Below are 23,826 nucleotides of genomic sequence, written 5' to 3'. Positions count from 1 at the left end.
GCATTATTGTGATTAAATGGGACGCCATGGGACTTCTGCAATACTTTGCGTCCAAAAACACGCACGAGCCTACACAGCATGTACGGTATTCCTTCCCAAAGTGTTTTGTTTTGTGGGGCGTGATCATCACCTTGTCATACTTGCTTTTCTCCGTCGCCAGCTTTTTTCCCCTGCAGGAACTTCATACGTGGCTCTTGGAGCAAAAAAAAAAAAAAAAAAAAAAGAAAAGGGGGGGGGGGGAGCGAGAGTGTTGGCTGCTGTGCTTCTCCAAGGCAGCTGCGGCCGGAGCATTCCTGCCTTCGGTTGCTAGACAGGGATCCTGTCAAGTGTGCGGCGCAAGAAGGCAGCTTCCATGAAGTTGGCCTGGATGGCAGGGACACTCTGGTGCAAAGACTGCTTGAACCATAAGGTATTTGAATTGTAAAACGGTCACTAACTAATTAGCGCAAGTGATGCTTGTGTTGTGTAGCGCACTTATTTCATGCGTTGTCGCTCTTGACTTTAGCACGCCAGTGTTTTTATCGAGCTAGCGTTAGCTTGCTAACTTGACGCGCTTGCATGGAAACTAGTTTAGACTAACGCTGATAACGAAAGTCTCATTAAGCCAATACTCATTTTGCAACTGTGAATGTTTGATTAAGTATGCATGGTTCGTTCTAAAAATCTGCAGTATGTTATGTAATTATTCCCTGAAAGTACTTGACACTGTCAGACTGATGAGAGTTGATTTTATAAACTTGTCAACAAATGTTTGGATGTTATTCTGATGGCTTACATTCAAGTATTTTCTACATAATTAAAACTTTGAACAAGATGCTTTAAGTCAGTGTTGTGCAAAAAAAACCTGCCACACAGCTTGCTTCGGAAAACGATCTTCAAGCGTTTTCAAAAAATAAAATCTCAGTTCAATCACAGTTAATGAATCGCATTCAAATATTTGTACTGTAACTTCACGATCAAAGTTCAGCTACTTACAAGTTATGCATACAACTCCAGGCATGAAGAATTTCCTTCAAATCGTTTTACAATGACTTTTTTTTTTTAATAGAACTGATGAGGACAAATTTAGCACTAGCTCCTAACATCCAGTCATTCATCTGCCCATACTTTTATTGAAAGTCATTCCTGGTCATAAAGTATCATCCACCTCATAAAGCTGACTGACAGCACTAAGTTGTTCAAAGTTAAAAGTTGCCTTATTTGAAGAATCTATATCATAAAGCATTCTATTTTGAGTAGCAAGTTTTCATTCTCCAAATAAATCCATCAAGATTTCTTCATGAGTATTTCTTCACAATTCAGGGAATTTTTGATAATGAAAATCAACAACAACACAGAATTAGAGGGTGTTTCCAAAATTGCAACTGGTACTTTACATGCTCTTTGAGCATATATGTAACATGTAAATAAATAAATAAATAAATAAATCCATCCTTGTTTTTGTTAGAGCTGACTACTTCAAACCTAGACTGAGGGCATAGAGATTATGGCCTGAAATTCATATCATGGTATTAATTGAATTTCTTTACAGTAATGATGTAAAAGTAGAAAAATAAAACCATAATGGAAGTATTTCTGTATGGGTTATTTAAATGCGAAACGTAAACATTTCCTGTTGAAAAAGTCAGAAAGTATCATTTGGTCTCTTTGCTTTATTGTTAAATTAAATTTAAATTTAGAATTTTCCTGTAAACCCGTCTTTGTTTTTATGTAATGAAATTAATTTAACAATAAAAAACATAGTCCCTTAGTAAAGCTACATTGATTTAAAAAAAAAATTAAAAAAAAATAAATAAATAATGAGACTTATTATTGTGTAGCATGCTGGGAAGTGTGAGGCTTTGCCATCACAACAATCTACTTCATATAGTGTATTTGTTTAGCTTGGCTACGAACAAACCTTGCTCGTTATGTCATATTACCATGGGTACACTGCTCATCGCGGATACACTCGTGTGTTATTGAAAATTGACAACTATTGTACTTCCACACTGAAACATGACCGTTTGATTTCACATGAATCGTTAGTACCGACCAAAATTAATCCATACCAAAAAAAGTACCCGTCCTCATACATTGTGCTAAAAAAATTTAGAAGTCAAGGATAATATTTCAATTATTGTTGGTTACACAAAAAGCTAGCAAAATCTCAGTTATTTGTTACATTTTAAAAATGTTTGTAAAATGTGAGCAAGAATCGTGGAAGTTAAGACATGATGAGCTTTCACAGGCCACGTAAAATGATGTGGTGGGTCTGATCTTGTCATCACTGCTTTAGAAGGTACGGAAAGTGAGGTTTTACTAATGTTCAACTGCGTATTTCAAGCTGGCATTTCTTTCACTAGGCGGGTCTACTCAATGAGCAGCCACACCAAGATAGCTTTTGTTGTGTACAGCATTAAAGAGAGTGACAAATGATAACTGCATGTCCCTCCTTTCACTGGTATTTTAGCAATTAGGCCTGTGGAGGAGAATGCGTCATCGTTGCCATGAGAGCATTTCCTCAACAACACATCTGCCGATAAGCGCATTCATTTTTGTCTGTGTCAGTTTAGTTGGTGTTGAACGGCGTGGCTCCTTCTCCATGTCTTTTCTTGTTGTTATTTGCTCTGTTGCTAGCAACGCGAGCATCGTCACTGCTGTCACCTGTTTTTGTAGACAGTTGCTCTGCAGTGCCATGCACAAGTTCAGGTAGAAATGAGAGATTAGAATTACAACGGACACGGAAAAACATTTTCCTCTCAGACAGACATCGTACACTCAATGTGTTCATGCGTGAAATAGCGAATATCGAGATCAGAGGTGTCAAATTAATTAAATCGACAAGTAATCAATTCTTGTCTTGTTTTTTTCCTTAGCAATATTAAACAAACTTGATGAACAATAATAACTTCATACAATTTAGGAGTATTGACTACCAGGTTCATTGCTGAGCCAAATGATCAACTTTCTGCAGCTGAAGTCTAAAACTCACCCCATTTTACTGTGTGGGGCATACTACGAAGCCATGCTTTGATTACATGATCTGGATCGACAAAGTCTAAAACTGCAATCGGAGATAAGCGGTACCACGACAGGGGTTATCTTTTGTTAACCCAGGCTCTCATCTTAAGCTTTGTACGCATTCACAAAAAAGGGAGCATATGGAGTGTCATTTGACGTGGCAGCCTCAGCAAAACACCCAGCAGAAAATTGCTGACAGTGTCAACGTGTAAGAACACTCAGTGCCTAATTTTTCACTGCTCAGCATGATGCAAACATTAAATACATTTATAAATGGTACTCAAGGTGTGCATTTAGTCCGTGAGTTAAGTCTGTGCACTTATGAGAGATTTGTTAAAACGAGTTCAATTTTTGGCCAATTTTAAGTGCTTTATTATGTAATAAATGTCGTTATGTATTAAATATGGTACAACACTGTGAAATGGACATGGCAGCAAGTCAAAGAAAGCATAAGAACATAGTGAACAAAGTGATATGTACCTGCTTTATTTTCTTTACAGTGTAAGGAACATTCTAAAGTTGCCGCAGACTGTGTTCTTGCTCAGATTTTCTGCATCAACACATGGTAGATCCCCGTGGCAAAGAAACGCACACTATTGGGCTAACTGCAAGTGCACAGTTTCTCTGTGGTTATTAATGTTTGGTGCAACCGACGCGCAAATGGATCATATTCCCTGAGCTGAGAATATACATATATCGCTAGCTCACAAAGAATATCATTAGGAAAACCAGACGTGAATTTATATATATTGTGCTCAACTACCATATGTTCTTATTGTTACAGAATTACCGGTTACACGCATTCTTTGGACCATGGGACGGATGAAAGCTAAAGGCTGTCGGAGCCCCAGCAGGGCTGTATCTTCTCTGTTTATCATAGTCCATCTGCTAATGTTGACCTCCGAGGTGGCGTCAGGCCAGAAGATGACTCAAACAGCCATGGCTCATGCAACAGCCACAGCTGCAAGACCAGGTCCCAACTTGACTGATGACCTCCAAGGCCTCCATGCGCTGGCAGGCTTTCTAGCTAGTGAGCATGCTCATGTTTGGGCTTTGTCCCTTGTGGGCTCAGTTGTTGTAGGTCTTAGTGGGATTTTCCCCTTGCTCCTCATTCCAATTGAAGCCGGAGCAGCCCTTAAAACCGAAGGTAGGACTTAACCTGTATTACTCGTATTTCGCAAGATGGTATATTAAAACAATTTCTGATGACTGTCTGCATATGCCCAGCTATTGTGAATTCAACCTATACCACAAGTGCGAATACAAGATCCATATTGGTTGGCAGTCTGACATGCCTTCAAGCGGGAAGAAATATTCTCGATTATGGTTGAACCCCCAACACGCACACACGTGCACGCAAGCACACACCCTTTTCTCCCTATGTTTAGCTGTCTATAACAGTTTATAATGACTGTATTTTGTCTACCACTATTTTTGTCTTTGCAGATGTAGCATTTCCTGACACATTTAGCACGCTTCACATATAGCAATGGGAGAACCTCAAAGACAGTGAAAAAAGTCAATTGAAACAAAAATTAATATACAGTAGCGGCACTGTAACAGTGCAAATTCAGGTCCCAGTGATTTAAAGTACAAATAGTTATCTCCACTGCTGTGCTTTGCTAACATTGGTCAACGGCACAGAGATGCATTTGTGTCCCTAAATCTATTATTATGATGATAATTATTATTATTATTAGCATTATCATCATCAATATAATTAAAACCTGATGTGCTAGTAAAAAAAAAAAAAAAGCAAATTCGGAATTAGCGCAAAAAAACCTACAAAGGTTTACTTGCTTCTCTGCTTTGTTTTATTATTATTATTATTATTATTATTATATATTCCTCATTTGTTGACCAGGGCAATCAGACGTAAACTAAATCATCTTGAGGTTTGTGGCCCTCGACATTGTCCCCCTCCCATCGCATCATGGTTGCATTCTGCAGTCTGAGTAAAAGTTTGCAGGGAGGGAGTGGAAAATAATAATAAATTGGTTGATACAGATCTTCTTTCAGTCATTTATTTAAAGGCTGTCACTTGGTAATTCTGACCGATCCATTAATGAGCCAGGTCTGGTTTAGTTCATTTTTGAATTTGTAAATTTCCCTACTGTAAATGTTTATTCAATATGCAAAGAGTCTTTTTTGTTATTCTTAGCTGGACACCAGAAGCTGAAGAGGCTTTTGAGCTTTGCTATTGGCGGTCTTCTTGGTGATGTATTCCTTCACCTCCTGCCTGAAGCATGGGCGCACTCTGGCTCTACAGGTGGGTCACCTTTCCATCACTATTTCACACATTCTAGCATACCTAATCTTAAATTGTAGTAGTTTATCTCTCTTACTCCATTTTTAATCTCCTCCAATACATTACATTGGCCAATGACACAGCTCCTGCGCTGTTTCAGTACATTGCATGCTTATTTTAGTGGAATCATGTTGGTTATTACAAATATTGTCTCCTCTTCCTCCAGCCAGCAAAGAAAAACACTACATGACACAGGGCTTGTGGGTAATCACTGGCCTGCTGGCATTCCTTCTCCTAGAGATGATGTTCTCAGAGCATGAAGGACACAAAGATCCGCCGTCACATTCAGACATGAATTTTAACTCTACGGTAAGTTCCGTAGCTCACCCTCAATGCAGTATATTTATTCAAATAGTCACCCACACAATGTGACGAGCAAACCCAAGAGTTAATATTTTAGTTAGATATTATTTTACTTTATAGCTAAATAACTTCAGAATAGCATGTCTGAAGTAAAACCTCTTGGACAGGCTTGTGAAGGAAGATGGATTGGATTCTTGCTTTTTTCCATGATGTTTCTCCATTGTTCCAAAATAAACAAAATGTGAATTTTTTTTTTTTTTTAAACCAATGGTTCGTGGTCATGGGCCGCATGGGCCAAAAGTTGCTCATCCCTATTTTTGGATAACTGACTTAATCATGATGTATTCATCATGTTTTAGCCAACTCATGAGAGGCCTTTAGATATCCAGTCTCTTCACAAAAGAAGGCTCTCATCGATGATGAGAATGTGTTCGCTCCCTATTACTTTCTGTCTGGTGCTTATTGTTTCCGTCAGTCCGTCATACCTTCACACAACTGTTTTAGGTTTTCCATGAAACATGTTATATTTCTAATTGTAAATGAAAGCAGACATTCACATTCTGGTATTTGGAAGAGACATTTTCGTCAATTGTTAATGGTTTGTGTCACGCCAAAGGGGTAGTAGTATGATAAAAACGTTTTTAATTAATTCTCCCCCCCCCCTCCGGTGATGCAGGCAACTTCAGTTTACAGTGGAAAGGCTGCTGTGTTACATGGAAATGGGACTCATACTGAGTCACAGAAATCTTCCAAGCGTCAGAGTCTGCAGGAAGCGTCTGGAAAAGTCAAGGTATGTATGCTGATGAGGAAACATTTGCTGTGTACCTAAAAACAAATGGCCATGATGAAGCATACACTTTTGTTTTAGATGTGCAGTAGATGAACACATGTTTCATGATGATATCCATCCATCCATTTTCTATACCCTTTGTCCCCACGGGGGTTGCGGGCAAAACAAATGAAGTTTGTGTAGATAGCACGCAACTGTCTGTACCGTTCCAATCAGCCAGCTTCTACTTTGGCCTCAAAAGTCAAGAGATGCAAACTCAAAGAAATGCTAACTCGCATCAGCTTAAAGAGCATGGAATGTGACTTGCCCAGTTGTCATTTTCTGGGCATGAATTGGACCGGTTTTAAATGCGTACCTGTGTGCTTGTGGGTGTGATGATTGATGATTAATGCGAGTATTCATTATGTCTAAACCACAAATTCCCAGTCATCAACTAAATCAAAACAAGTTAGTCATATGCCATGGATCTCTTAATTAGAAGGACAGTGTGAAAAGGTTTTATGTTTTTTCCCATTGTTCAGTCATTCTAAAACCCCACTTGCAATATCAATAATATGCAAAAACATACATTTTTCTACATCTTAGTAGGTCTGCTAGGGCTTTCTGCTACGGATCGGCAGTAAGAATAAGGATAAGGATAGTGAATCGCAAATTTGCTGGATCAGTGGCTACAAGTTGTATGGGCAATATTCTTAGTTGGTATCTTATAGGAATACTAGAACTTGTTTGTAATGAAATTTTGCTAGCACCTCTGCTGAAGAAGCTGTGGTAAGCCTGCGACGTGTGATGGCACCAAATTCTAAACCGTGTACCTTTTTATTAATGGAGTAAAGCAACTCGTGTCTTTACAATTCAAGCATCTGCTATCCAAGCCATAGAGACAGAACTTGCCAATCACGCTTGATACACATGAATCTGTTCATGTCTTACAACTTTTAGCCAAATCCAATTTTATCACCTTGATAACTGCTCTATATTTCAGACAAGTGGCTACCTTAATCTACTGGCCAACTGCATTGACAACTTTACACATGGACTGGCTGTTGCAGGGAGCTTCCTTGTAAGCAAGAAGGTGAGCAACTGTGTGCATGTAATTAAAAAAATATGTTAACCCCTCACATTATTTTGACTAGACATGCTTGTAAACAACTCATAGGTGACACTAGCCAGGCACAGCATTTTATATACCGTATTTTCCGGACTATAAGGCGCACCGGACTACAAGGCGCACCTTCAATGAATGGCCCATTTTAAAACTTTGTCCTTATATAAGGCGCACCATTAATGCATCATGTCAGATTTTTAATCCAAATCAAATCTTTCTCCATTTTATCTTTTTTATTTCAACTTCAGACGCAACAAATTACTTTATAATCACAAAATAATGATCCTTAGTCTTTTTGATTCATGATCATAGTCTTCAGCGGGCCACTTATGATTGATTTCATGACACAATGCTTCGGCCCAGTTTAAATTTAGGAATTTGGTCCATATATAAGGCGCACCGAGCACTGTCGGCTTTTGAGAAAATTTTAGGTTTTTAGGTACGCCTTATAGTCCGGAAAATACGGTACATAATGTAACGAGTAAGTGGATTTTATTCAAACAATGACAGCAATTTTCAAAGAGAGAACTCAAACTGCTTCATGTAGTTAGTTAAAATACACAAATAACAAATACAGGACCACATTTTGAAGTTAATGTGCCTATAAGAAAAAAACACAAATAAAAAGGACGTAACAAACAATTTATTCTTGCTGGAATGCAGCCAAAAGAAATAAATTTGGGAAAATTTGGAAGCGAAGGACTGCAAGTTTCTATTGACTTTAGTTTTTGCTTGTGTATAGAGATCAGGCAGTCAGCAGAACACAGTGATGATAATGAATGACACCAATGCAAAAACGATAGAAGTGCCACTTATGTATCGTTGCTGTTGGGTGGAATTTTCAAAATGACAACTTTTCAGGAAATCAAAGGCCATTTTGCTCGAGTTCCCAGACACTTTCTTTTTCAAGCTGTGTTATACCTTTTATTGCTATTGCTACAAATTTATTGTTTAAAATGTAAATAGACCCAACGACAGTCATGCACTTCAAAGTCCATGGCCGCCACCATACAAAAAGCTTTTGAATACACCATACAAAAAGCTTTTGAATACACCACAAAAGAAAATGGTGGGACAGGCGTTTTCCCTGAACCAATTAGCCAACTAACAAATGAATTAAGTGGCTATTAACATGAAATGGATACTTACCTTCATGACTCACGAGGTCCTTCAGCCATCAAATGTTAGTGATCCATTCTAACAAAACAACCCAACCCAAATCTATCTAACCTATTTTTGGATTTATTGTCGGATTTTAAACTCACGTTTGTAACTATGGAAATGTTTTTCTAATTGGTTTAAAAAGATGGCTAACCTTAATTAGAATCCCATGTCACATAGTAGCCAATGGTAGAATCTGGGTCTTTTGTGTTGTAGCAGAAGCAGCATGGTAAACTAACAATATACACCTACCCTAAATCTTGATTTTACTCGCTTGGGTCCTACGAGACTTTGTCTAACGTGGTCTGGTCATGGACCCCAATTTTATTGTCATAAATACATTTTCAAGTACCGTAATTTTCGGACTATAAGTCGCACCGGAGTATAAGTCGCACCAGCCATAAAATGCCCAAAAAAGTGAAAAAAAACATATATATGTATACAAGTCGCTCCTGAGTATAAGTCGCCCCCCCACCCAAACTATGAAAAAAACCGCGACTTATAGTCCGAAAATTACGGTAGTATTTTAACGGGATGATATAAGAACCGTATGAAGCTAAATGACTAGCGCGTAAACCTTAGCATTAGTGATTTGATGAATTTTTCCTGTGACCAATTTAAAAGTGTTAGATAAGAAGTAGTCAGGCTGTTTGATCTTTATGACTGCTTTATTACAGTGTTATGGATAGCTAAGACTGTTTTTGATTCGGAAAGGGGGAAGTTCGCAGAGGCACCTAATCCACACAGTCACTCACAAGTCAAAGAGCGTAGCCGGCCGGACACAGTAGCAGAAGTGGCGGCTTTATTCTCTCTTCCGTCCAATTCATGCAGCATCAAAATGTATTACTCAATCTGCCTGATATTGTCATCTGTGTATTGCTTCTCTTTTAATAAAATGTCAGGCTTCGATGTGTGTGGAGCGTTCAAGGTGATGCACGGCAAACGAACCCCTTCGGCTACCCAAAAACATGTCTTACGTTAATTAACTGACCAAAGAACCGCTTCGGCTGCCTAAAAACATGCCTTTCCCAAAAACCAAGACTTTCAATGTAACGGCTGCCTAAAAACATGCCTTTTTCAAAAAACAAGACTTTCTATACAACGCGCTTTCGGGGTTCACGCGATTCCCAAATTCTGGACCCCAAAGTCCATGTAAAATCGAGGTTCAGGTGTAGGTCACATTTTTTACCATGACTACTGTGTCTTCCCCTTCCTAATTTCTGCAGTCAATTATTCTTAAGACAAAGTTAAATATGAGCTGACAGTATTTCAACCCGTTTGCAGTATTGAAACAATTATTGTACATATATCGTCAATACCAAGTGTTATAAATGTATTCAAAATTTGAAATTAAACTCAAATTTTATTTTCCTCCAGATTACTTGTATCACTCTTAAATTGCAAATGGGCTCATCAGCAGAAATTCGGACTGCTATGTACTGAGTAGATCACACCGTATATCGTTTTTGGAACAAGATGTGTCCAGCTGGCATGACATACGGTTGTCAGCAGGAGCTGTGGATGTATGTGCCAGAGAGGAAGTTAGCTCAATGTCTCAAGCTCGCACGTCATTTCACTAGTGCTCTTGTACAGACTATAGCCATATGACACATAACATGAATGCTATGGCTTAAGAGATTGTTTTCCAGAGTTTTCATTATATGCAGAGTAGTCAAAGGAATTTAACCAATATTACTTTGCTTGCAGGTTGGCTTTCTTACCACTTTTGCTATCTTGCTCCATGAAATCCCACACGAGGTGAGATTCCTGCACCTGAATATGTTGAACAAAGTCTTTGATTTCGGTTAACTTACATTTGCCTTAAATTGCTGCCATTCCAGCCAATACGAGTTGTGTCTTTGTCCACAGGTGGGTGACTTTGCCATTTTGCTCCGAGCCGGGTTCGATCGGTGGAGTGCAGCCCGTATGCAGCTGTACACCGCACTGGTTGGTGTCCTGGGGGCTTGCTTTGCTTTATGTTCTCAGTCACCAAAAGGCACAGGTTAGGATGGTTATTTTCCAAATTTGTGATGACATTCTATCAAACATCACGAGAGCTTACAGCACTGAACTACTGTTTTCAGAAAATGCGACTTTCTGGATTCTCCCATTCACCTCTGGAGGCTTTCTCTACATAGCCTTGGTGAATGTAGTTCCTGACCTGATTGAAGAATCCAGTTTGAGGTTTGATACATATGACATTGACCATAACTAGAAAATGTGTTTCATACCTCTGATTCTGAGTGTTAAAGCTTTTGTTTTGCAGGGACTCCCTACTTCAGACCCTACTCATTTTCTCTGGTGTGTCAGTCATGGCTCTCCTGTCAACCGTGGCTGTTTGAACTTCACGAGCAGCTCGTCTTGCTCGACCACCACACGGAAAGACTAAAACCAAAAACAAGCAGGACATCCTCACTACTTCCTATCGGATAACGGTTATTCACGAACCTTTACAATTCATCTTGATATCCGAATCACGCCGTCTTGATCTTGCTATGCACCGTGGTACGCCTAAACAAACATCTGACAAAAATTGCACTTTATGACAATAACAAACTCATTCTTGAGATGAGACATTTTTATTTGATCTTGGACAATGTGCCAGTTCTAAATATCAAGGGAATGACGATGATTTATATGGATTTCTGTTACCAAGCTTGATCTGGACAATGTTGCCAGCTCTAAAATCAAGGGAATGACAATGATTTATATGGATTTCTGTTACCAAGCTTTCTCAAAATGTACATAAAATATCAAGATAATACTGTTTTGCACATATGGCTAGGTCCTACACAATCTAATCCAGAAAGATTAGGATTAGATTTAAAAAAAAATACTTATCCCAAGAAAAGTGTTTTGTTGCTGCGTATTTATATTAAAGAGAGTGAGAGTAATAAACAGCATACCACTGCAATATTACCAAAGTAACGTGCCAACATCGTCTTGTTACAGAGACTATAATTGCCTTTTGAAAAAGGAGGATTGATTGGCACGTCACCCTCAATGCAAGTCAACTGTTTAGCATTTAGCGAATCCTCAGTTCTGATGTTCAAGGTTTGAAGGCACCTCTCACATTCCAAATAGTTCAACGAGGACGTCAAATTGTCCTTATATGGGTGTGAATGCTAGTGTTTCTAAATGTGCCTTGGGTTTGGCTGGCTACCAGTACAGGTTGTATCTTGCCTCTCGCCCAAGTCATCTTGGATGGGCCCCAGGTCACCCGTGACCTGAATGAGGATAAGCGGTGCAGAAAATGGATGATTAGAGATTTTCTTGTTCCAAACAACCACAATGACCCCTATTTTTTTGTAGAGGAAATTTACTGTAAAATTCACAAATTTTTGTAAAGATAGCGCAAAACCCAAGTTGCATGAGGGCACGTGAGTGTCAAATGGACATTAAGTGAGGAGGCATAGAGGTTTCTACAGCTTGTTTGGCAAGCATATTTTGCCATAATGACTCCACCGCAGGTTGTCTACTTAGTCATCAGCCTATGAGGTGTGCATTGTCTGTGGGAGGTGTTTCAGTCACGGAACACAAAAACAACAAACTTGACATTTGAATGGAATGTGGTGCCAAATTAGCATACAAAGTAGATGTGATAAGCAATGACAAGCTGATTTCTTCCCATGTACTATTCAGATTCGTTCTTACTACCTTAGTTGTACTACATGATTGTTACAAACCATAGCATTTTTTTTAACTTAAATTATTAAGAAATGATTGTGTAAAATTGCAGACACTTGTTATAATTGGTTTCATTTCTCACGCTTTGTGTTTTTTCCCCTTGCCTTTGGAAGATTCCCAGGTGAAAAGCTGACTTGTAAACAAATGACCATGTTATTTTTAAGTTTTCTTCTAACTGGTCAAATTAAAGTCGGATCCCTTAAAGAGACCGTGTGTAGATTTTTCTTGCTATAGAGTGGTAAAACTAATGGAATGCAGCAATCTAAGTTCAAAGTGCATGCATTTTTAAGGATACACACTAGAGTCTTATCAGAGAGACCACACAACCCAACCAATTTATTCAGCGGTCCAAGCAAAATGTCATCACAAATGACTTCTGGTATTAACCTCAAGCGACAAAGTGCATTTATTACACATGCTGTGGTCATTGATTCAGCAAATATAGGCTGATTTGTGTCCTTTGGGTATCAGTAGCCAGAAAGATGTACGACCCATGTAACATAATTAGCAGTTACTAGGCCTACAATTATACAAAGAAATAGACTTTGATATGATAAACATGATTTTATTATTAAAATAAATAGTGAGGGTTTCTTTTCTTTAAATGTCTGGATATTTGTGTCTTTAGACACTTTTTTTTTTAATTGGATGCATATTTAAAAGTTTTACAACGATATCCCATTTACTTGCATAAATTAGCTGTTTTAGATATCCCTGTCGTCCTTAAATGCCTCCATTCTCGGTGTAATATGTCAGCATCAAATGTAAAATGATTTAAGCCTAATCGCAAATGAAGATATTCTTCATTGTTCTGAGGCAATTAAACATTCAGTAGAGTGCAACCCAAACATTTATTTATGCATGGTTTTATTACTGTTTCGATTTTTATTTTATTTGCTTTTACTACTGTACTGTTTCATTTTATTACTATTATTACTGTTTTATTACTGTTCCAACTTCTACCGAAATTCGGTTTACATCACACACATGGAATGGATCAACGTCGTAAACGAGGACACCCTGTACTCATGTCTCTTAGGTGGGTTTCTGTCAAAGTATGTCATAGTCAAAACAAAATTAAAATAATAAATAAATGAAGCTAACTATATCTTTATGAGCTTTTTAAATTAAGTGTTTTTACCATTCACGGACTGTCTCCAGGTTGCCCATCATTATCGGATGATGTCATATTGTCTGTCTGAACTCTGAGCCCTTTTTTGTCCCCGACTTTGCAACTCAGACCTCCCAGTTCAAAGAGGCGTTCTAGTACACTTTTCCTTGCTGAAAGTTGTAAAAGTTCCACTTCTGACCTTCCCCAAATGCAGCATAAGAATCTGCGTAAACTCAACTAAGAAATATATGCCATGTAGTGATAAATGTTGAAATTATAATCTGAACCTATAGTCATCACTCATATTCAAAGTTGCATCCGCCGATTTGAGGATCTCCAACCAGCCTCACAATTTTGCACATTTCTTTAGGGGTGGGTCGTGCAATATCCCCCATTTTCAATGAAATAAGTGATGGGTTTTCACCTGTTTCTAAAGATTGTCATGGGTTTGTTTGTATATAAATGAAAAAAATGTCACTTCAGAAAATATGTTTTAGGGGGCTGCTACAGTTGTGATCAGGAACTGCATGTGGATCATGGGCTGCCAATTACCTATCATTATGCTCAAGTCTTATGCAAATAAAGTATACTGTAGAGTTATCCAAAATGTAAATCAATTGAAGCACTCTCTGGACTGAAAATAATTGGATTCCACCCCATTTTATTATAAACCCCTAAACAGACAGGTGTGGTGGGTCAAACTGAGCTCATGCTTCATTTACCAAAGTCAGGAGTGTGAATATGTGATTTGCTTGAGTGATTATCTTGAAAAATTAGAATTTAGTCATACTTTATATTTGCTCTCTTTGGTTTTCATCACATTTATGTAGCCCTTCACTTAACCCTTTATCTTCGGGTCATTTCAGAGACAAAATACTCATCATTTTACACAGATTGTACCAAGTAACAACTTCTTAACACGGTAAATTAATTAATTGGTTAATTGATTTTGGAAAGACTGTATCCATGCTATATGCTCGCCATCTCCCGTTCCGACAGCCCGGAGGAGAGAGTGCGGTACTACATCCCGTGGCCCAGCCTCCTCCTCACAGCGCTGGTCGCCATCCATCCGCTCCTCCTGTACCACAACAGATGGTGAGAACAACATTGCATCAAGCGGGGAGCAAAACAGACCACCGCACCATCCTGTCCGTGCAACGCGGGCCTTTCGGTCAGCATGTTCGAAGGGCAGGACCGCGTGAGGCTGTGACTTCACGCGGTAGCAGAGGTACCAGCACCGGCTGCACCACGGCCACCGGAGGAAGCTTCTCGCCTGTCTCCGTCGAGTCGGGAAGATGGCCGCTATGAAAATGTTAACCAGTGGAGGGCTCTTCCTGGCATTCTGCGCGTTGGGGCTGCTCGCTATGGCCATCTGCACCGACTACTGGTACGAGACGGACGCCAGGAGGCACAGAGAGAGGTGTAAAAACTACGCTAACAAGCGCAACGACCCGGGCTACATCTACATCTCCAACCACAACCTCCCCCTCCAGATGCCTCCGAAGAGGAGAGGAGGCGGCCCGGAGGCTGTTCCTCTCTTCCGGAGCAAGCGACACTTTGTGGCCGCAGCCTCCGCGATGGAGTCCCACTGCAGTCGGCAGTTCAACTCAACGGTGTCCGGCCTTTGGAGGAAATGTCACCGGGAGGGATTCGACCTTGACATCGAAGATCTTATTTACAAAGGTAAACATGAGCAGCATTCCCGTGCCTGTCCTGTGAGAAAGGAGGCCGCGATGCTCGGCTATGAACTCCTTCAGCATCTTTAGTTTGACAACGTGGCCCTGCAAGAGTATTTCTTTTGATTTTGGTGGTCAATCAAAATAGATAGGGATGTCTCATCAAGAGCATCCACGGTGCATTCTCCCACCCAAAATGTTGATCACATTTTTGGGGAGCTCTTCTAAAAACAATAACAACTGTGTAAAGGTGCTTACAGGAATAGAAAAGTGTACCCCTGGAGCCTAAGCAAAGAAAAACAATAACAAACCTTTGAGCTCACATGCTCTGCTCTACACCAATTGTGTTTTTAGCGATAAATTCCTCAGACAATCAATTACTCTGCAGAAACATGTATATTTAGCTTTCTCCAGTTGTTTAAGAATCATCACAATAAAATATATACACATTCTTCTGATTTTATGCTGAACACAATATTTGCACCCCGGCTGCCAGCTTGTTTGAATATGATTTTGATGAAAGTTTCCAAAAAAATAGCTCACCAGTGACAGGACATTGTGATTTTTTAAGAATGTTGCCAAACTAATCATTGTCATCTGTCTTGGCTCGACCAACCAATGTTTTTACAGTTGTGCAAGTACAGTACTGGTGGTGCAGAAACCTATCCAAAACATAGAGATTTTACTTGAGGTTATTGAATGTATTTGCTTGGAATGTCAGTGTTTACTATCACAATTATCACAGCGATACATATCTGTGTTTGGGTCAAATGTCTAATAATTATCAGGGAATTTTTAGGTGTTTTTTTCCCTCAAGTGCAAAGATTATTGAACTTCTATGAAGAACAAGATCACTAATCATCCTCAGTGTCTTTGTGGTTACAGAGTTGCGATGCCAACTTTTTATAATAACACTGATGGTTTCTGGAAATTGTTAAAGCACAACTCAGAGTGGGGGAACATGAGTCACACTCTCTGGGTTGGTATAGTGATGTTTCCATGATGTCAGATTTGCTCATTGCAAAGTTGACAGTTTGGTGTTACTCAATAACTCATCAACATTTAAAGTGATAAATATATGATTTAGTAGGTGTTTTGTTTCAGCCGTAACCTAGCAATCAGAAACTGAAATATGACAAAAAACGTGTGTGTGTGTGTGTGTGTGCAATGTCTCACACTTGCTTTGTTTCACCAGGAATAATACAAAGATGTACCCCGGTAAAGTATCACTACACTTCATCCATTCTTCCACGGAATTTACCCATCAACATCACCAAGACCATACGGCAGGATGAATGGCATGCACTTCGTGAGTATCAGGTTTTGATGAAAACTTGCTTAATTGTCACTTAAATTATTATTTTTTATTTATTTTTTTATCAACATTCAGCATTCTGCTTCTTGGCTGTGAGCACATACGTGATGACCAATGCTTTGTGTTAAGGGAAAAAGAATTCATTTGTTGTGGAGTTCAAGTAACAATTCCTTTCCGTCTTTGTCCATGCTGTTCTTAATCGAAAGCGAAGTGTTTTGTCCAATCAGGTTCTTTAGGTCTGTGGCCACATTGCTGCTGTTTGGTGAAAATTGTTCAAATTGGTCTGAAGCGCCACTGGACCATCTCGTGTGAGGTGTTCAGACCTCCGTGGGACCCTAGGCAAAAATATGTCAAGGGGCCCCCCTAATTAAAGTCCTCTTGCCCCCCCCCCTCTGCCAGAAGACCAGAGAGATAAAATTTGACTGACTCAAATTAAGTTTAATGTGAAAAAATTAACAATTACTCAGTTTTAAATAATCAGTTGTTCCACCTCCTACTCAGTAGCAGCATCTACACAAGTGTACAAGTACGACAATAACAAATACAACTTTATTCAACAAAACATCGGGAGACAGACAGATTGGTCCTCATTGCAGCATCCAATCACGCAGTCTGTCAATCAGTGTCACACACACACACACACATACACACGAATGCGCGCGCGCACACACACACACACACACACACACACACACACACACACACACACACACACACACACACACACGGCACCCTTTCCTCTCTCTCACACTCCCTCCTTCGTTGTTTCGTTTGCACTAACGTTTCATTGGCTAAACGAATGACTAATCAGCTGATGGTTCTCAACTACCGTATTTTCCGAACTATAAGCCGCTCCGGAGTACAAGTCGCACCAGCCATGAAATGCATAATAAAGAAGAAAAAAACATAGGTCGCACCAGAGTACAAGTGGCATTTTTGGGGAAACTTTATTTGACAAAATCCAACACCAAGAACAGACATGAATAGGCAACAACAGGCTAAACAATATTGTATGCTAACGTTACATAAACACAAACGAGGAACTGAGAACGTGCCTGACGCAACATATTAACAGTTATTCAAATAACTATAACATAAATAACACGTTTATCAAACCATCCGTGTCAAACCACTTTTAAGGACTCACTGTACACAGAGTAAAAGTTCAAAGGTTCAAAGTTCATAGCACAGACACAGGCACATTTTGCTGTAGCGTCGGTGCGGTCAGATTGTCTCCTTCTGTATTTCCATGAGTACTCTTACTTCCTCCCACATCCTCAGAACATGTATATTGGGTTAAATTAAGCATCTAAATGGCCCAGAATTGTGAACGTGACTAATACAGTAGTTGTCGGTATTTGCCCTGCGATCGTCTGGCAACTAGTTCGGGGAGTGGAGGAGGGGCTCTGTCACCTGAAGTCTGCGCTAGCCCACCCGTGACCCTAATGATAAGATGTATTGGGAAAGGATGGATAAAAGTAAAAAACATAGTATTCATGCATAACGTGTAACCGCTGTCCTATGAAACGAATATATTTCCATCGTATGTACTGTGGAATGCTTTTCTTTCCATCCCCCCAAGAAACAAAGATCATTTTTGTTGTTGGGGTTTTATTTTGGGAAGAGGGGAAATTTGTATCGGGCAATAACAAAAGTATTCTTACAGTATAAGATACAAATGTAATTGGAGTGATAGCTCACATGAATACATCTTTAACGTTGTCATCTCTTCTTGCAGATCTAAGAAGAATGACGGCTGGCTTTGTTGGTATGGCTGTCTCCATCATTCTTTTTGGCTGGATAATTGGAGTGCTGGGATGCTGCCAACAGCATGACCTCATGCAATATGTAGCTGGGCTACTCTTTCTCATGGGAGGTACTAAATGGAAACATTTGCGTGCATTTACACAAACACAGACCACCGGCTACAACACTATGACCGTTCGCTCATTGTAATGACATCCAGTACAAGTGGTGATTAAAAGAAGCTACTCTTCCAAAGACGCTAATGTTTACATTTGATTGACACTGTCAGAGAACTATGTGGTACCCGTATGTACATTTTTGTGATTGTAATGTGACTTCATATTCATTGTATTACGTAGATGTCACATGTGACACTGTCAGATAAGTATTAATTTAGGTCAATCTCACTATGAACAAAACTCTGAAGTCTAATTATATGTGGCACACATAGCACAATGATAAGTCTTAAAATGCGTTTCTTTTACTTTTTTATAGATAGATAGATAGATAGATAGATAGATAGATAGATAGATAGGATGGATGGATGGATGGATGGATGGATGGATGGATGGATGGATGGATGGATGGATGGATGGATGGATGGATGGATGGATGGATGGATGGATAGATAGATAGATAGATAGATAGATAGATAGATAGATAGATAGATAGATAGATAGATAGATAGATAGATAGATAGATAGATAGATAGATAGATAGATAGATAGATAGATAGATAGATAGATAGATAGATAGATAGATAGATAGATAGATAACTTTATTCATCCCCGGGGGGAAATTCAGTAGCCAGCCCCCAAGGCACGCCACCGCAAAGAATAGGGCAATAAAACATCCGCAGCATCACCCTGCAGACATCGAAAGATGCCCACCGCCTGAGGAAATACTGCCGGATTGTCCTTGGTGAAATAAGTCTGTTTCCGGTTTAACACAAAAAGTGGAACTGTCCAACATGGTGCCACCCGGAGGATGATTTACTCTTATCCCAGAAATGTAATGTTAAGAAGAATACCAGTTTTAAAGAAAAAATCCTTTTGATTAACATCCGCTTTAAGGTGCTATGAGTTGGAGAGCTTCATTTAGATAAAAGTAGTGTTTCACTGCCTCTTGTGCCATCTTGGTGCCAAGGAATTACTATGCTAAAGTGTGGTTAGTATTTTCATTTAGACAAACGCTGTGCTTTGCTGCATCTTGGTGCCAAAAAAGTGCTGAAGCGAGTTGAGCGTCATTTTGACAAAAGTTGTGCTTTGTCACATCTTAGGCAATTGTAAACCACCAGACTCACCAACAGCTTCATTCTCCAGGCTGTTAGGATCCTGAACTCTCTCCCCCCTTCTGCGTAGCGTCCTGTACTTTTGCGCTATATTCTGACTGTCTGCTGTATGCACACTTGCTCCATTTTTACTCCTCTTATTTATTGTGTTATTTATTTATTATTTATTCATCACTCTTATTTATTCATTGTTTGTGCCTTCTTGTTTTTATTTTTTTGTGTTGTTTACTTGTATGTATATTGTGTACTATGTCTTGTCACCGTGGGATAGTGGGAACGTTATTTCGATTTCTTTGTGTGTCTTGGCATGTGAAGAAATTTACAATAAAGCAGACTTTGACTTTGACTTAAACCTTTTAAGAAGAGTGTTGGATTTTCACATTTATGGCAGTGCACACATTCTTTTTAATTTGCGTTTGCTTGGTAAAAATGGTTTTGCATGGAATTGTTATTCAATTAATCTTATTTCTTCGATTGTGGTTTACGATTACCGTTGTGTGGTTGCGTCACAAAACAGAGCAAAACCCACTTGCTTAGTTGAAGGCTCACTAGATATTGCGGATGTCTCAAGCAATGGCAAGTACAATGAGAGCTTCACAGATTGTTTGGTTTTTGTGGTAAAGATAGAACTTTTGGCCTATGGAGGTTCCATAGTATTCACACACAAGACACAGGATCTTTTTTTTGATAGCTAATTGACAGTCCATGAATTTCCAAAAGATACTCATCCTGCTCAATGACTGTGTGCATGTCTCTTCACAGGAACATGCTGCATCATCTCCTTGTGCACATGTGTGGCCGGAATCAACTTTGAGTTATCCCGCTACCCTCGGAACATGTACGGCCTTCCTGAGGACATCAGCCATGGCTATGGCTGGTCCATGTTCTGCGCCTGGGGCGGCCTCGGTCTTACCCTGTTGGCTGGCTTCCTTTGCACCTTGGCCCCGTCCCTCAGCACGCCGACCCGCACAGCATCCCACAAGCCGAGGCACGAGAATGGAACCGTGTGACAGGGCCGGGCCGGGCCAGGCCAGGCTGGGCGACCAACCACCGAGCACACAAACGACACTCTTCAAGACTTGGATGTTAAAATCTACGACCATTTTTGTCTCATCACCATATTACCACACGCCATCCCTCTCAGTGTTCATTGTGCCTGAGTTGTGATAGCGCACACATTCTGGGACGACGAGCTAACAGACTTCAAGTTCTTGAACCCGCCCTAAAGGACGTCCAGGGACACTAAGAGTGCAACCAAACGTCTTTGGCTCTGATAGCACAAGGTTTTTGATGTTGTCATTTTAGACATGTTGACTTTATGGCAATCTGAAGGTGACTGTTTTACAATGGTGCTCTCCTAAATCCATTTGCTACACACAGACCCAAGCAGATAAGACACCAGCTTTCCCTCATTTTTCTCATTTTCTGCTGATGAATCATGAGAGAGATCATCCAAACAGAGCAAATCACATAAATGAGGCCAGAGCATCTTGTCAGCCTTGCTCTTTTCACCAGAGTGCCGTGTGCTGCTGTTTGCAATGAAAAAAAAAAAAAAAAGAAAATCTGGCAATGATTGCCCATTGCTTACTGTTAGTGTAGCACAATGATATCAAACGTTAGCCGTGACCATGTGAAATGTCTGCGTTCTCTGCTGGATGAATCGAGTGGTGTGGGCAGCACCAAAAAAAAAAATACAGATGACTACATTTGCATTAAAAAAAAAAAAACATTTGATCATCTCTTAAAAGATTTGTGTGTGTGCAATTGCATCTCTATGTAGACTAAGATACAACGTTTATGTAAAGTAGATTTTCAATTAGGTTTATTTCGTGTGTTCAAACAACGATGCTGCCAGGTCAGCAGTATAGCGTTAAAAATGTGCGCTTGAGGGATGAATCCATTGTAGGATTCAGCAACACGATGGCAATTTGATGTTGTTTTTTTGCTTAACTGCGTAACTGCTGAGCTGTGACTTCAAGAGCACAGCGCTTACAACTCTTGACAAGAACTTGTTTGCACACAGCAGATATGGAATGTGACAAGAGACAATTTAGAAATTTGACTGCAGCGATAAATTCAGACTAAGGTTGTTTACACAAATGCTCATCTTTTTAAAAGTACTTGTTTTAGGAATAAGAAAAAAGTGCTGTAGAGTTTTTGTGTTGCCAAAAAAAAGGTCTAAAAACAGTGGCCAGGGTTTCCTTAATTCTACCTTGACTCAACAGGATCATTAGCAGCTGACAGAGCAAGGGGCTTTTTTTGTTTTACTCTTTTCAACTTTCAATGTGTTGTTGCATATCTGAGTCAAAAGGTGCTGAACGATCAACAGGATTTGTCCCACCACTTCATTCAAGTATAATTCTCTTGTTTGAATGAAAATGCATCATTTTGATTTAATACAGGGTTCCAAATTTTCAATTTAAGACCCAGTTTATAAATGACTTCCTGGTGCCCAAATTTACCAAAGTACAAGACACAATAACATTGTGGTCTACATTGCTTAACAAATGCATATTATACTGCCACCACCTTGGATTGTTACCAGCGCCATGAAGCATTTCGGTGAATCATATCGTCATCATCAGCATCAACATCAAATTCATATTTGGCTCACCAAGGTGTTTCACTAGCCTAAACAGAAATGAGAAATTCCAAACTGAATTCAGCTTTTTCTTGTATCTTAACTTGAGGCAGCTACTGAGTGGGAAGTCAGAAATTAATTTAAACACGTTTTTGGTTTTCTGTTCAGCAATGCAAGAAATTTAAAAATAATTTGACGTCTTATTCCAAATAAGTACTTTACTACCTTTTTTTTTTTTTAAATCAAATTTTAAATTACTGGATAACAATAATTGTATTTTAGTTTGAAATCCTATCCTGATTGACTATGTTGTATTAACCTTTACATAAAGACACACACAGCAATGTCATCACTCTGGGTTGGCAGTCCAGCTGGTAAATTCGACACATCGAATGAAAAAGTGTGCGTACTTGATGACTAACCAAGACTGACCCAGCCAAAATTCACCAGGGCTCCGACCTCGCAATTGGGAAAAGCTGTTTTAGTGACATGCAACTATGCATTAGTTTCTTGTACAAAACAAGATCCATTAGAAAATTGATCAATTCAAGTGTATGAGTTTCAAAAAATAGGGTGGATAACGAGATGTTAAAGTTGGAAGGAGGCTCAGTAGCTTGTTTTGTGTCAGCCCGGTGTATGTTTTTTTCGCCTCCTGGTCACCGAAAGTGTGAAAGTTTAGTGAGATGCGTCACATGACCGATTGTGAGGCATTATGATGTGTGTTCATGTCCTTTTCGCGTTACCAAACCACTACAAGAGGTTAGATGAAGCATGACAGAAAAGTGTATCTTCAGTGTCTTGTTGAATCTTTGCACATTGCTGGATCCGTTCTAAGTCAGAGCAAAGTTACAAAGTATGTTTGCTAGGTCGGTCACACATGGCATCAAAAATGATACGAGCATGTGATGCACACTCTGATGTGTCTTTTACAAATATTATGGGTTTATAACACATTGTGTATTCATGGAAAGTCAGTTCAATCTTTTATTGTGACAATATGATGGCAGTAACAAGAGGATGTGTGTTAGGAATAAATCATGAACATTTACTGTCTTGCACCATTCACGAGTCATCTGACTCGCTTTTTTAAAGACCATCACCCAAACTGGCCGGTAACAAGTATTACTGTATGGACTAAATGTGTTGACAAAATGGAAGCAATATTACACACATGTATTTTTGTGTACTCTTGTGGTAATAGTCTGACCCACTTTTTTTTTTTCTATCTGATGTGCTACAACTTATTACATGTTATCACGTGTAATATCACATATTACATGAAGATTAAGCACAAATTTGTGTCCCCTATCTCAGATTGTTGCATTTGATAAATACAAATTGACAGCACAGACCGGAATTTTTTACATTATCACTTAGTTTCAAGACAAAATAACTATAAGAATGCTGAGTCCGCTGTTCATTTCAGCAGTGTTATGATTCAGAATCAAATGCACATACTCTCAATTTTCAATTTCCTGTGTTCAGCGGAAAAGCTGCCATTTTAAGATGAACTTGTTTCAGTAGCATAGTTATTATTTTTGTTTTTTTTACATGTGTTCAATTCACACTGCAGGTGCTTTGTGGTGACTGAGAAGACATAACTGACATGCATGAATTCATTGCAGTACATTTCAGTATTAAACTGTCCATTTTATTTATTTTACTGAAATAAAAGATGTAATTACTAGCTTTCTGGTTTCCATTGTTTAGTTTGCTTCAAAATGACTAAGTCTTGTGTAATGCGTGATG

General features: G+C 39.3%; 2 protein-coding genes across 4 annotated transcripts; both read left to right on the top strand.

Moving 5' to 3' along the window:
• Positions 1-226: 226 nt before the first annotated feature.
• slc39a13 (solute carrier family 39 member 13) lies at positions 227-12,565 on the top strand. 3 transcript variants are annotated; one of them, XM_037247662.1, is made up of 11 exons: positions 227-409; positions 3,504-3,632; positions 3,788-4,150; positions 5,165-5,272; positions 5,478-5,620; positions 6,288-6,404; positions 7,387-7,476; positions 10,378-10,428; positions 10,540-10,672; positions 10,755-10,854; positions 10,937-12,565. In XM_037247662.1, exons 2-11 carry the CDS (start codon positions 3,566-3,568, stop codon positions 11,010-11,012), a joined length of 1,248 nt encoding a protein of 415 aa, XP_037103557.1. In that variant the 5' UTR covers positions 227-409; positions 3,504-3,565; the 3' UTR covers positions 11,013-12,565. The 3 variants fall into 3 exon arrangements, with proteins under 3 accessions (XP_037103557.1, XP_037103558.1, XP_037103559.1); XM_037247663.1 differs by having other exon boundaries at positions 230-409; positions 6,291-6,404; XM_037247664.1 differs by lacking the exon at positions 3,504-3,632 and having other exon boundaries at positions 231-409.
• A 1,917-nt stretch (positions 12,566-14,482) lies between these two features.
• On the top strand, positions 14,483-23,764 carry si:ch211-150g13.3 (transmembrane protein 178B). Its single transcript, XM_037247995.1, has 4 exons — positions 14,483-15,151; positions 16,340-16,453; positions 18,198-18,335; positions 20,259-23,764. The coding sequence occupies exons 1-4, from the start codon at positions 14,764-14,766 to the stop codon at positions 20,504-20,506; spliced, it is 888 nt and encodes a 295-aa protein (XP_037103890.1). The 5' UTR covers positions 14,483-14,763; the 3' UTR covers positions 20,507-23,764.
• Positions 23,765-23,826: the final 62 nt, after the last annotated feature.

Source organism: Syngnathus acus, chromosome 3, assembly GCF_901709675.1.
Source record: "Syngnathus acus chromosome 3, fSynAcu1.2, whole genome shotgun sequence".
NCBI lineage: Eukaryota > Metazoa > Chordata > Actinopteri > Syngnathiformes > Syngnathidae > Syngnathus > Syngnathus acus.
The sequence above is the reverse complement of the archived record's forward strand: the minus strand, read 5'-3'. Positions and strand labels throughout refer to the sequence as shown.

Excerpts from the sequence above, each read along its gene's own strand:
- slc39a13 (XM_037247662.1), top strand. The coding sequence starts at position 3,566 with ATGGTAGATCCCCGTGGCAAAGAAACGCACACTATTGGGCTAACTGCA. Across the intron at positions 5,273-5,477 it reads GGCGCACTCTGGCTCTACAG|CCAGCAAAGAAAAACACTAC; the intron begins GTGGGTCACCTT and ends CTCTTCCTCCAG. Across the intron at positions 10,855-10,936 it reads ATTGAAGAATCCAGTTTGAG|GGACTCCCTACTTCAGACCC; the intron begins GTTTGATACATA and ends TTTGTTTTGCAG.
- si:ch211-150g13.3 (XM_037247995.1), top strand. The coding sequence starts at position 14,764 with ATGGCCGCTATGAAAATGTTAACCAGTGGAGGGCTCTTCCTGGCATTC. Across the intron at positions 15,152-16,339 it reads CGAAGATCTTATTTACAAAG|GAATAATACAAAGATGTACC; the intron begins GTAAACATGAGC and ends TTGTTTCACCAG. Across the intron at positions 16,454-18,197 it reads GGATGAATGGCATGCACTTC|ATCTAAGAAGAATGACGGCT; the intron begins GTGAGTATCAGG and ends CTCTTCTTGCAG.